Source organism: Strongylocentrotus purpuratus, unplaced genomic scaffold (assembly GCF_000002235.5).
Source record: "Strongylocentrotus purpuratus isolate Spur 01 unplaced genomic scaffold, Spur_5.0 spur5_scaffold_12, whole genome shotgun sequence".
Lineage (NCBI taxonomy): Eukaryota > Metazoa > Echinodermata > Echinoidea > Camarodonta > Strongylocentrotidae > Strongylocentrotus > Strongylocentrotus purpuratus.
The window spans coordinates 24,907,511-24,921,780 of NW_022145597.1; the positions used below are offsets into that span (position 1 = coordinate 24,907,511).

Sequence of the window (14,270 nt, forward strand, 5' to 3'; positions counted from 1 at the left end):
CTATGTGAAAGAAAATGAATAAAACTCAGATGAGGCATTTATCACTTGATTATAATTACACGTATATGCATTGATCTATTTTGTCAACTTGAGTATCTTGGTGTGTTTGATAAGAGGTGGTTGGACAGGGAAGAAAATGGAGAAGGAGTGAGGGGATAGGAGAGAGAGAAAGAGGGAGATAGAGAGAAAAGGAGAGGGAGAGAGAGAGAGAGAGAGAGAGAAGGGGGTGGATAGAGAAAGGAAGAGAGAGAGAGAAAAAAAGAGAGATGGGAGAGGTATATGTGACGGATATCACGTGAAAGAAAATGAGGTCGAGAAGGGTTGAGAGAGAGAGAAAAGACAAAACTGCATATATATTCCTTAGCTAAAGTGATATAAAGATCAGATATCATAGCCAAATGGAATTTACCTCGACGATTTTGATGTCTTTCGAAAGGAACGCACACAATCCTCTTTCATGGACTGACAAAAAAATAATTTAAAACAAGGGATAGGGGATACGTTCAATAAAAAGTATCTCTATCCGCCCCTCTGGATTAATCCTAGAGATTTCTTTTGATGCGAGGCAGCAATACTAGGGGATTTTTTGTTTTATACCTCAAGAACGGCTTGTTGGCTGGATATAATAATATTGTAAGTTAGCTTTGTGTGGAGTATTCCATTGACCATGAACAAGTTTCCAGTCTAGCGCCACTTGCGGTCGATCGGGTCGCATTGACGACAATATAAACAATTCTGGAAAGCCTTGAAATTTGCCGATAAATTTTGATTTTTAATCTACAGGAAAACGTGTCAACATCAACCACCATGTGAGTAGATCGTGTGATATCATTAAATTAAATGTGTTAGATAATTGGATCTCTTTAGACTGTTTTCCTGATAGAAATTACACGAAAGATGAACGTTGAAGGAGTTATAATTGACCCAAAATTACTACGGTCCCACGTAAGCATTTTTGTGTGATATATTCGTTGAAAGCGGGGTTATATTTTCGGAACTTTAATAATATTAAAAAATAATGATGATGATGATGCTGATCAACATCATATGATATTAAGGAAATGTATACATTACACATTGACAAAGTCATATTAGAAAGTAATTAGATTAAGTTATTGTAGAAGTAGTGGATGTAGAGAGAAGGAATATAACAATTGGATGACAGACCTGGCTGGAAAGTCGGCTACAGATCTCTGTATTTTTCCAGTAGATATATATCATGTACATGTGATGATGATTATGAGGATAAGTATGATAATAGCAATATTAATAATAATGATGTTACTGATGACAATGACAAGGACTAACATTTATACTAATAAAAAAAACGTGTATTCAAATTGTAGATCTAATGATTATTTCTTGTCAAATAAATATTTATCTTTAACAATTTTATTTCTCAGCTGGAATGATTTCAGGATCCCTGGATACTCAAACGTGGGTGCTGTAAACATACACTGACTGTAAGCAGATAACAGACTAAAAGCTTGCATCATGCCAGGCAAGAAAGGGAAAGGGAAAGGAAAAGGGAAGGGGAAAGGGAAGAAGAAGAAGAGCAAGAAAGGGATGCTAGAGAACCCTGGCGATGTTGTCAAAAGACTCCAGAGGGTCTACATAGCCCAGTGTCAGGCCAAGAACACTGTCGTCTCTCCTGATCTCAAGAAGTTCCTCAAGGACTGCTTTGAGGACAACAGGCTTGCAGTCAAGGTAAAGTTGATATTGATTTATCAATTGATTTCAGATAGTCTTGAGTTTTGGGAATGATCCCCCAAAATTGAGTTTTTCGCCGACCAATCATTTTAGGGTTACCACAGTAACATAAATCATGAAAACAGAAAAATGTCATGTTAGTGGGGATTGTTTTTAAGCAATATGTGAAGTGGTTTAATAAAAACAGTGATATTAAACTATATAATTAACTATTAAACTCTTCAACTACATGTAATAGGGTTCTACACCTACACATACATGAATGAGAAGGAAGTTTCTGCAGGCGTCTATTTAAGCAAAGAAATCTAAGAAAAAGAAAATAAAGTAGAGAGATGGATAGAAGGAGAGGATGTGACAAGAGGCCTAGTAAATGATACATTATAGAGAGACGTAGAAGGAAAGGGAGGAAGACAGACAGAAACAGAATTCTCAATCCCAAAGTTGAGAGATTATGATGTACAAGAAAAACAAGGTGGAGGGAGAGAGAAAGAGAGAGAGAGAGAGAGGGGGAGATGGGATCCGACAAGTTTCTCCCAGTAATGTTATACTCTCTTTTTCTGCTGTCCAATCAGTTCATCTTGGAGCCGATCCCAGGCTTTGAGGACCCGGAGCTGACCAATGTCCAGCTTGACCCCCTGATTTTAGCCATCAGAGCCGAGAGATTCAAGTACATCAAAGAACTTCATGTGTGGGACATTCCTCTCAAGCATGCTGACGTTGCCAATTTAGTGAGTATAAGGAGTTCTGTCTGTTATGCCCGAAACGATTGCAAGATATTCTTGAGTTGTGGTAGTAACTGGTAATGGAAGAAGGAGTTGTCCTCATGAAAGAAAATGATTGAAATTAGATATCATTAAAAATTTCCTTGTATGGTAGTTGTTTTGAAGCAGTACTCATATTCTTCTATTGCAACTGATAAACCTTCAAAAAGTGAACAAATATTCAGGTTTCTCTGAAAGTACATTGTGTTGCAAGTTTACTGCAAGTTTACATCTTTTTGCAAGTAATTAGAAGATATCAGTATTAAATATGGTGAGTTAATGCCTTCCTGGCTGTGAACAGACAGGCCATATGTTTTTAAAAAGGAAACAAAGCTTTGACAGTGTACCAATTGGAAGAAAAATTGGTGTTCATATAAATTCATACGATTTATAATGTTCACTACAGGCTTTGATGATGGAGAAAGGCCCCTACCCCATCTCCAGGTTGGAGCTTATTGACTGCAGTGTAGAATCCTATGCAGCTGAGAGACTCCTGAGGAATTGTGTAGGGTTAACCAGTATCACCACTCTCTCCCTGGACTATAATGAGTAGGTCAAGTATTTGTTGCATTTTTCTACTGGTAATCATATATTAAAATAAGATATACATAATAACATTATCATCATCATAATTATCATTTATTAAAGTCAGCAAGAATTTCCTTGATTTCCCAAGGACTAGGGTTCTGAGCCGGTATTCAATTCAATACTTAGAATAAGTAAGAAATTTACTAAGTAAATTACTAAGCTAAGAACTTTACTGTTCTTGTGTTCGAATTGCATTTTAGACTTTGCATACGTAAGACAAAATCTAAGGAAAATACTTACGATAAGCATTATGACATCTACTAACATCACACGGTTATTCAAAAGTAATGCGCAATTAATGCATTGCAATAAATGTGCGTTAAATAATTGTGTACAGGTTATGATACTGCGTTAGAAAACCATATGCCCACCAATCAAGGCCTCCAAATAATTGGCTTAAGTCTGGTAGGGAGCTGTCTTGAATTTATGGTAAAACACATAACCAACATTTTGAACTTAATACACGAATTGCCTAAGTATTTTATCTAAGCTGAAGACTAAGTAAAATACTCATATTTCAAACTTTAGTAATGAATTGATCGACTACTGGTCCAGGTTTGCAATAGGATATTCTGTAGTTGTTCCTAATTTTCTAAAATATTATTTTATATATTATTCCACCTCTTCTTCTTCTTCTTCTTCTTTTTTCTAGGATTGGTGACAGTGGCTGCATAGGAATATGTAAAGGTCTAATGAAGAACGAGACCATGATAAGTCTTAGTCTGTGTTACTGTGGTCTAGGGGTACAGAGTGGAACGGTCCTAGGTCAGGTCGTCTCAACAACAGCCATCAGGTAGGTTCATACCCATGACCAAAATCCCACTAGTTCAGCTTCATATCGAGGGGTCAGTGACACAAAGATGTAACTCCATTTGTGCCATTTTGAGAAAAAGTAATTTATGTGTCACTGAGCACTTGGGCCTTAAGGAGTTAATTCTATGTTTCACTAGCCATTGACTTCAATGGGGTGTGTGGTGGGGTTAAGTCTTTGTGTTTCCTGGAAAGCCCACATTTTTCTGAACATTTTGATATCAAATGCTCATTTTGGCAAAATATGGAGTTACGTCTTTGTGTCACTGAACCCTCGATATGGACTTTGTTTACACATTATAGTTTAATTTTTTCTATAAAAGATTAATGTTCAGGTATTTTTGCGAACATAGAAAGGGGTACGTTACTTGGTTTTGGAGTTTCAGAAAGCGTGTATTAGAAAAATCAAGAAATTCTGAGATAAATGGTTCATCATTTGATGATATATTTGCAAGCAAAGTTTTGCAAAAATACATGAAGAATTAATAATGTGGATGTGTAATCAATGAACCAAAAATAAGATACTCGATCTTAATAGAATCATTAAAAGAACTATTATTACCTGTCTACAGGTGAAGATTTAGGGTTAGGTTGGGTCTAAAGTTGAAGATAAGAATTTTGTAAGTGTAGGATATTGATGCGTAGCATTCTCTAAGGAGCAAATACTGTACAGTTTACCTAAAAAAAATTGTTTTATGTTGCAATATTATGATTATAGAATACCAAGTTATACATGGAGATGAGGATGTGTAATTCTGACTTTCCTTTTCTCGCCCCACCCCAGGGAAGTGTACCTGAATGGGAATAACCTTGAAGCAGAGGGTGTGTCTGAACTGATAAGACTAGCAGTGGACCATGCTGAAACAGAGAGCTATCACAGAGGTCAAGAAGCCATGAAGAAAGCAGATGAAGAAGCTCTAGCTTTGTTAGCAGGTAGGTGTAGGTAGGGTAGGAGTAAGGAGGGAGAGTGAGTTGAGTGTGACAGAAAGACAGAGACAGAGATTGTAAGAGAGAAAGAGAGGCAGCATAGACAACTAGGGAAGATATTTGAACATGTATGATTAAAAGAGAGGGAGGAAGAGAGAGACAGAGAGAGACAGAGAGAGACAGAACAGAGGGAAAGAGACAAAGAGCAGTAGAGAAGTGCAGAGCAAAAGCCATTCTTCTACAAGCAAACAAGAAAGAACAAAAATCAAAGAGAAAAAGTTGAGAAAGAAAAGACTGAGATAGAGAAATCAAGAGAGACACATACATGTTCATGTGTATTTGGATAGAGAGAAATTGAGAGGGAGTGAGAGAGGGAGAGAGATTTTTGTTTGGGGGAAGGAGGGGGGGGGGAGCTAGGGGTGCTGTTGACCATCCATTTAAGCAAGCCAAATGTCTCAGTATTTAAGAGAGAGTTTTCTTTTAATTTACTTTTATGCATAGATACTACACGTACAATTGTTATTGAATCCTATTGTGATTTCTTGATAAAAGGACATGAGAACTCTCATTGAATTTAAAACAAATTATATCAAGTCCATCAAAAAGGAAAGATAAAATCTTGACAGCTTTTTTGTATATGGACATATAATCAGTAGCTCAATTTCATCGCTGTCTGAATCTGTATCGTCTTGCATCTGTTATTAAAGAATACCTTCAAAGGATAACAAATAAATAAGTTTCATCTCTCTCTCTCTCTCTCTCTCTCTCCGCTCTCTTTTTCTCTCTCTCTCTCTCTCTCTGTCCATCTATCTTTCTCTTGTCTGTCTTTCTGTCTCTCTCTCTCTGTCTGTTTACCTCTCTCTTTCTGTTGTGCTTTCATGTTGACAGAAAAAGAAAGGAGTCGGGTAAGGACGGCCTTCGATGAACCAGGATCAAAACCATCATCAGCCAAGAGCTCAAAAAGTGGCAAGAAAAAGAAGAAGAAAGGTAAGTTTTGGCTTTCAAAATCTTTTATCCTTGTAGGCTGAGGAGGCTTGATACATGTAGCTCAGTGGTAGCGCAGTAGTAATTTCACAACCGGAAGGTCCCGGGTTCAAAACCAAGTTGATGCACTCATGCTCTTTGGTAAGGCATTAATCCTCATTACCAAGTCCCTTGGAGAGGACTTTAAGCTGTCGGTCCCCTGGTTGCTTTAATAATTAAAAGCATATACATACTTTCTTAGCAGTCAAGTCAAACAATCATCAAAAATCAAACTGCAGTGATGCAATTTAGCTGAATTGCATTGAATTGAATTAAATTGAAAAATAAAACGAGCTATGAGACGGAAACAGCAGAGGCAACTAAGACATTCTTTACACACCAAAAGGTCAGTGCTTAGTCATCTGTGATCACATTTGGATGAGTAACATATCAAATGAAAGAAGAAATTATCAACTGTATGTATCAATTTTTATGTTATACATTTCAGTAATTTTACTTGCTTCTTAAGATATTGGAGCTTGAGTACAGGTTTCCTTTTATTAACTCACACTGTATTATTAATAAAGAGCATAATTATAGTCATGAAGTGAAGCATAATTAATAACACTTACCATAACTTTTGTTTTTGCAGGGAAGAAAAAGAAATCGAAAGAGCCCCCTGGCCCTCCCCCTAAGGGTCCCTTGATCTACAAACTCCACGTAGCAGACAACGGCATTGACATGTACGGGAAAGGGTCAACCTATGCACCAATCATAGCAATGAGGCTCTTTAGAACGTGAGTATCTATTCTCTCTGGTTTTGTTAACCCCCACTAGACTTAGAATGAAATGTTAGTGGACTTCATAATAAAAGAAAAAATATAAGGGCCCATGTCTGTAAGACTGTGATGCTTTTGTTATTCTAGTCATTTGTAGGTTCGAGTCCAACCGCTGCCCTAATGTCCTTTGGCAAGACATTAATCTGCATTTGCAACTCTCCACCCTTGTGGTGTAAACGGGTACCTGGTAGGAAGAAATTCTTCAAATGCCAGAGTGCCTTTTAGGGTAGTTGTGCTAATATCAGTGTAAAAGTAGTACAGCGCTTTAATAGAAACATGAGTGTTAAGCACCATCTAAGTGTTACGTTATTAGTAGTATTATTATTTACTGCTCCAACACATCAGGTACCTATTTACAACTGGGTGGATAGTGGTAAATGTGGTTTAATGTCTTACTAAAGGACACAAGTGCCTAGCTGAGATTCAAACTCTCAAACCCTTGAGTAAAAGTCATGCGAAGGAACCACAACACCATCACTTGAATTTTTTTATTTTTAAATTTTTTTTTTGGGGGGGAGGGGGCGGGACAGTCTCAAAAAGTGGTTTGCTCTCTGAAAATGGTTTCAATCAGAGCTTGTTCAGGTCCAAGCTGCAGCACTAATGTCTGAAAGTATAATCAACAAATTGTCACTCTCAAACCAGGTGTAGTTAATAGCCAATAATAGGTACTTTTACCCTGTAGCAAGTAATTCCTTGAATGCTAATTTAGTTGCCTTAGGGCGGCTTGGCTTAAGCCTGGATAATAGTTCTACTTTAGAGGTGCTTTGAGAATCCCTTGGGAGGCATTTGCGTGTGATATAAATGTATATGGAGCTATTATCATTAATTCCTAAATTTAGATTTACAGAGTGCCCGTAGAGATACGCTGCACCTTGCCCCATATTAATATTGCTTTTGCATTGTCTGGTGAAAATACTTTTAAAATACACTGGATCGATGCAAAGTAAATTGTTTGTGTACATATACATTTGCAAGTCCTAAAAGAGCAGTAACTGCTGAATACTCCTGTTGTATCAGTACCATAACATGTATGGACTCAGTGATAGAATTAGGGTCAGGTACAGGGTTAGACCATAGGCTCATGAATCAGGGTCATAGTTAGGCCCTAGGGTTAGGGGTTAGGGGTTAGGATTAGGTTCTATCATGGTTAGGGTCAGGATTAGGCCCTAGGGTAAAAGTTAAGGATTAAGGATTAAGGTTAGGGTTAATGTTAGAGTTAAGGTTACTAGTGTTGGGATTTATCCTGGATCTGTTCCCACAAAAGTATAGTAACTCAAGACAATATTCATTATGACGTTATGCTTTTAATCAACTCCCCCCCCCCTCCCTCCCCCAGACTAGTGGTCCTTCAAGAGCTGGACTTGGACGATAATTCCATTGCTGATTTAGGGGAGGGGGGGGGGGGATAGATAATGGTTTGACTAAGGGCAAGGAAAGAGGCAGGGCTGGATAGAGTTAAAATCTTTATTTACTTCATTATTACTATAATTTCATTCAACTCATCTCCCCTCGATCCCCCTTCTACAGGTTAGTGGAAAATTCTGCATGCCTTCAAGAGCTGGACTTGGATGACAATCTCATTGGTGATTTAGGGGGGAGAGAGATCATGGAGGGACTAAAAGCGAGGAAAGAAAACGGGCTGGATGGGGTCAAGGTCGCGGTTACTCATCGCATGAATGGAGATACGTTTGGAGAAATCATGAAGCTTGGTTCCGGACTGAATAAAAAGAAGAAGAAAAAAGGCAAAGGCAAGAAAAAGGTAAGACATAGTTATGATTGGCATGATACTAATGATTATATGGTACTACTCTTGTACATGCATTTCTAATTATACATTTTCATGAAATACTTTTAACTACTACTTCTTTTTAGAAGTGAACTGATGTCAGGGCTCATTTACTTTAGATTTGGTTTCTTCTCCATTTTTGCCATTTTTTTCTGTTATCTATCCATTTTACCATTCTCTTCACTATACGGTAGCTGTTTTGTTGCCATTCAAAATGGCTTATTTTGTTCTAGTTATCCTTCTTTAAAAATTGAAAAAAAAGTGAAGTTGCTTCAAAACACTTTATTTGTAGAGAAGAAACCCATGTATCCAACTACACATCCCTATTATAATGAGTAATATAGGGAGGAGAAACCTGAGGGTCTTTTCCCTCTCCCTGGGCAGAGGATGACAGTTTACACATATTACTTGATAATGGTCAAATTTCAATTTTTTCCTTCCTGTCAATTTTCCTGATGTTTGTTTCCTCTTGTCATGACTAAATGTATGGAGTAATAAATAGTATCTCCTGAAAAGATTTTTTTCGCTCTGTAAATTTTGTTTGTGTCTTTACGGAAAAGAAAAATTGTCCTGATTGCCTCCAAATTCCTATAAAAGTGATAATAGTAATATTGGATAATTTAAGAGCGCACATATCCATCGCCCAAGGGGCTCGAGGCACTGCCATATTACCCCAGCTCTGCATGGCACCAATTATAGGTAATTAAAGAGAAGGTTGAGTTCTGGGTAGAAGTGAGAAATAATTTGTGAGCATTTTCATTGCTATAATGCAAGTGTGGAAGAAAATCAGAGAAAATACCCTGAAAGCATGCTTTTATATTCTAAATATGGCATGTAACAACACAAAAATGAGGACAGATTTTTATGTTACATGTTCGTGTAGCCCCATATACCAGTACATCTTTCTGTGTTTATAGTGCTTGTAACTTAACAATACTGGGCCAAATTTCTTATCATAAGTTTCATGATTCCAGAACCTTGCAGTACACACCAATTCTGATATGCTAGATGGTCAACCTTTTCTGATCGATCCCACACCATTTCTTTCACAATGCAATCGCATGACCAGAACTCAACTTTATCTTTAATATTTAGAACTTAGTTTCCAAATTGCTGCATGGTGTTATGTTTTTTTTCTTTGTATTTATGAAAGTTCAAAAGATTTTTCAAGGATTCAAGGAAACTCTATAGCTTGTGTCTTTTATATTCTAGTTCCTTGATGTAAAAATAAAATTTCTATCCTGCTCTGTATCATTACAAGTTTTAAAACTTCAGATCTTTGTTCATAAAGTTGTGAACAAAGATCTGAATTTGAATTTGTATATAACAAAATACAAAATTCAAACCCTGAAAGTACAGACAGGAAATAAATACAACTAAAACACATTATTTTTTTAGTTTGTTCATTTCCCTTTGTACATGTAAATGGTAGCCTAGCAAAATGCAATGAGATAAAAAAAAAATGGAACGCAAAATGCACAATGTTGAAAAATCATATTTGTATTACATAGAGTTACATGTAGAACCACATTGGGATATGGAGCTTGTAAATACATGCACTGTCTTGATTATAGGCGAAACAATACTATAACTTTCATTAAGATTTATCAAATAAGAACTATTTAATCACTATCATCACTTACTGGTACACGTATTGCGGTCCGCACTTGCCTTTTCATACCATTACATTTCGCTGAGCTACCTAAGTATTAATAGCTATTTAATTACACACATGCTCAAAAGCTTTTAATTCTCGAGGCTGTTTTCGTCTTTAGAATTCCCTCCCCAATACCCTCTGAACCATCACAGACTTAACTGCAATTAAAATTTTACTTCTTCAAAAATGTTTTCTGATGCCATATTAATTGCATTATTGTATTTCATCATAATGTAAACTATGATACTATAATTTGTCATAATTTGCTTTCATTTGTCTATAATTGATGTTGATAAGTGTTATGATTAATCTTGTTCTTTTTATCATTGTTCTTTCATTCATGAATTAGTAGTTATCTGTTATTTTGGTGTTTTATTGTTGTAAGGCGCATTTATAGTTCTCCGAAAGATGAAATGCAATGTAGAAGCCTAGGTTATTATGATGAGAGAATGAACTGTTTCTTTCTTGATGGCTATCTGTTCTCTAATACTCTATTCATTATTAAGAAAGGACCAGTGCCTAGCTTGGAGGAATTCATACTCATACTAGAGAAAGTTATGTACTGGCCATAGATTATGAGCATCCTTTCAGATTTGGTCTATATATGAGGGAACTTCCTACTTCAGGCGTGTTTGTTTTAATTCTCCTCAAGTTTAAAATCTAGATCTTCTCTGCACAATAAGTAAATTGGACTCTGTGTTGATACACAAGTCCTTTGGCTCTATAGTCTTCAACTCTTCATAAACACCACACTGTAATATTTTTCTTTTTGTACTTCTGAATTAACCCTTTGGGCAAAATGCAAGCAAAACAGACATTTATAGATTGGTGCCTTGTCATTTAAAAGAGAAAAGCAATGCTATTGATTATCTCCTGCCCAGCTACAGGTGCAGTATATGGCCTAGCTTGGCATAGCGTTTGTGTTTGTTTGCATCATTGTGTACTACAGACAAAAAAAAAATCGACCTAAAAGAAAATAATAATCAAATAAATAAACAAACAAGTTATTTATTACCTTCTGCATGCAGATACATGTACAAGTGCAGTTTATGACCTGGTTTGATTGGCACAGCTTTTGATTTTTCTTTGCTTTATAATGTGCCTCAGTCTGACAACAAATTGAATTTAAAATATCATCTTCAAGGTTTCCCAGGATTTGCTCATTTAAATCTTTCAACAAACTTTGTAAAGCTACAGAGGATGAAATTAAGGAAAGACAAGCATTTGGCTGACACTTGAAACAACAATTCTTAATTGAATTGGGATTATTAATACTTGAATTAAATGCAATCATTTAAAAACCGCTATCCCAAAACCTTCCTGTGATTTTAAACTCAAATCAAATCTTAAACTTTGCCAAACAGTGGAAGATGATATTGAGGAAAACAAATACAAAGACTGATGCTTTGAAAAGAGTTATTGCCTTAATTGAGTTCATTGAATCCATTAGCAAGTCACTGCATGAAAAAGCACAGAGAATGTACTTGAAAAGTGACTTCAGATTTCTTGGTGAAGGGTAAAATATTAAAATGTTGTATCAAGAGAAACCCTGAAAGAAAAGACAAAAATATGACATTTTTATTTAAATGATACATGAAAAAAAAAAAATTCTACCACATTACCAGATTTTGTTTAAATAGAGCAAAATTCACGTACATCTTTCATATCAATTGTGTTGCTATTTCACAATCCAAGTTAAAGACTGATGTAACATGTTCCGGTTACGTCACTTTTTCTTGAATCTTATAAGAATTCAAACCAATTCTAAATTTTAGCTTTATACCCTAATCTTGCCAAAAGCAGAATTAATGAATGAAAAACACTTGTTTATCCATTGTACCCTTTATTTTTCATCTATTCTATTTTGTATTCCTTTACAGAAAAAGAAATGAGGCTTAGGCATGGATCGTGGAGGAATTCGAATAGCATATACCATCGCCATCTAAATGTTATGCCATGGATGAATAACAGATACCATCGCCATCTGAGTATGATCATAAAGATGAATAGAAGATACTATCACGATTTGAGTATTATGGTATGGATGAATTCATTAGCAGAAAAGGAGACTCTCATATCCATTGAGCTTCCAATTCTCTCCAAGTATTCTGTATATGTGATTTTATATTTTTATACACTGTATATATTATAAGAACGATTATTGATATTTTATATATTTATATACAAAGAGACCTAGTATAGTTTCTTTGATTGATATGATGCTATTGTAGATGAATTGTATTGTGTACGTGTGCCAAGGCTACTGAAGAAACTCTGCTTCACGGCAGCGGGAAGATTTGTGAAATATATGAATTGCATTACCTGTAGTTTAAGACATATCAAAAGTCAAAATAATAATCACAAAAACTGTTAGTGATATGTAGTTGTTGTGTCCCATATAATGCAACAGATTGTAAAGGAATGACAAACCAAAACTGACATTGATTCAGAGATGTTCGCAAATAAATTAGTCATTTAGTACAAAGGGGAACTTGTGACTTGAATAACACGAGACAAATTCCTTGAAAATGGGGTATGTTTTGGGAATGGTACATGAAAAGCCCAAATAGGGTTTTATTACGTTAAGAGCCTGTTTTGTACCTGTTTTCAGGCAAAAAGAGATCATGAATTGTTGAAAAAAGCTCTTGAAAGTCTGCAGATCGGTCATTTTCAACTCTGCTGATAGTCATGTATAACTTTTTTTGAATATGTAGTGACACCACTGCCCACAGGGCCATTCTCCGGGATGTCAACTAATTTTCAGGCACTAGTAGGGCTATCACGTTCATACAAAATGTCATGACCATTGGATTTGACTCCATTTGACTTGACTGCATACTAACTTGAATACAGAGCTTATATATAAGATGCTCTCTAAACGTTAACTTTGGGCATATTTTCATTGTAAACTATCATCTGTACAAGGATAATGGAAAGTACACATATTGACGTAAGCATCTTATTTATCTGGTCAAGGATGCAGTAACCAGTGGGGGTAATCCTTGTGAAACTTGAAAGCTCGTAAAGATGTATTGCATGTTTCATCAATACAAAGTACTAGAATATAAAGCATCCTTAAATTTGAAAGTTGGATTGGGGCATTCGAAAAGGTTATCCTATGCAAATTCACATGTTTGTTGTTGCTTTTATGTGTTTGTTTGTTTTTTCCAACCTAGAGTACATGTCAATTTTGTATGTATTACTTTCTTTGGGAGACAAGGCTAAAGAATGGAGGATGACGACGATGTCCGAACTTCACGCATATTTTCAAGTTTATAGGAATTTGATATATGATCCAGTTTTCTCATATTCTCCCCCAACCCCCCTCCCCCTCCGCCATATTAATTAAAAAAATATTCAGGACAATTTATACCAACAGAAAGCAGACTTTTAGAATACAATGATATGGCCGCAGATAGAAATGAATGTCAGAATTATGTGATCAATGAAAGAAGCATATAAACGAAACATGTCACCACTTCTGCAACATTTTTTTTTTTTATTTTTTTTTTTAAAGTTTCTCTTCTTTCCCAATAAACAAAATCACGTGAAAATCACGTCAATATCAAGGTATCGACTTGAGGAGAGTTACGTTCTTCAAACACCGGACATTAACGTAAATGTGTTAATACGTTTATTGCACTAGGTAACTTAAAACACACGTACACTAAATCACGCAATTGTCACTGCAATATCACCATTATAATAACGTGATTATCCCTAGCTTGGAGACCATGGTTTGTAAACCTAATACTTCCGTGTTTGTTTGGTTATGAAATTACATCTTCATAAACGAAGTTATCGCGTCACAGAAACACGTGAAGCGTTAGTGATAGTTTTAGTCAAAATATCTGCGTGAAATTCACGTGAATATTACGAGGCTGACTTGAGATGAATCATGTTCTTCATTCACGTGAAATGTACGTCGAAGAGGAAGTATGTTACTGTAACCCGCGTTCAACCCAATAATTACGCAAATGTTACACAATAAATGAACCAAAATAATAATAATCATCCCGTTTCTGAACATCGTGCCTTGGATCGTCCATAATTACGTCCAGGCGCGCCGGAAGCAGTTTGGGGTTAGAGGGGGGAGGGGGAGGGGGGTGGGTGCAAACATCCCAGAAGAGAAAGCTAGTTGCAACTGGTCCAGTTGATGAACCATTTAATGCCAACTGGTAACCCTGGAAATTGAAATGGGCTAAATGATCCAGTTGATCCAGGCCAGT

General features: G+C 36.1%; 1 protein-coding gene across 1 annotated transcript; it reads left to right on the forward strand.

The window, feature by feature from the left end:
- Positions 1-703: 703 nt before the first annotated feature.
- LOC100891211 lies at positions 704-13,417 on the forward strand. The gene is made up of 10 exons (XM_030982217.1): positions 704-809; positions 1,404-1,707; positions 2,283-2,438; positions 2,878-3,020; positions 3,712-3,852; positions 4,654-4,802; positions 5,685-5,783; positions 6,412-6,556; positions 8,126-8,357; positions 11,922-13,417. The coding sequence occupies exons 2-10, from the start codon at positions 1,495-1,497 to the stop codon at positions 11,931-11,933; spliced, it is 1,290 nt and encodes a 429-aa protein (XP_030838077.1). The 5' UTR covers positions 704-809; positions 1,404-1,494; the 3' UTR covers positions 11,934-13,417.
- The last annotated feature ends 853 nt before the right edge of the window (positions 13,418-14,270 follow it).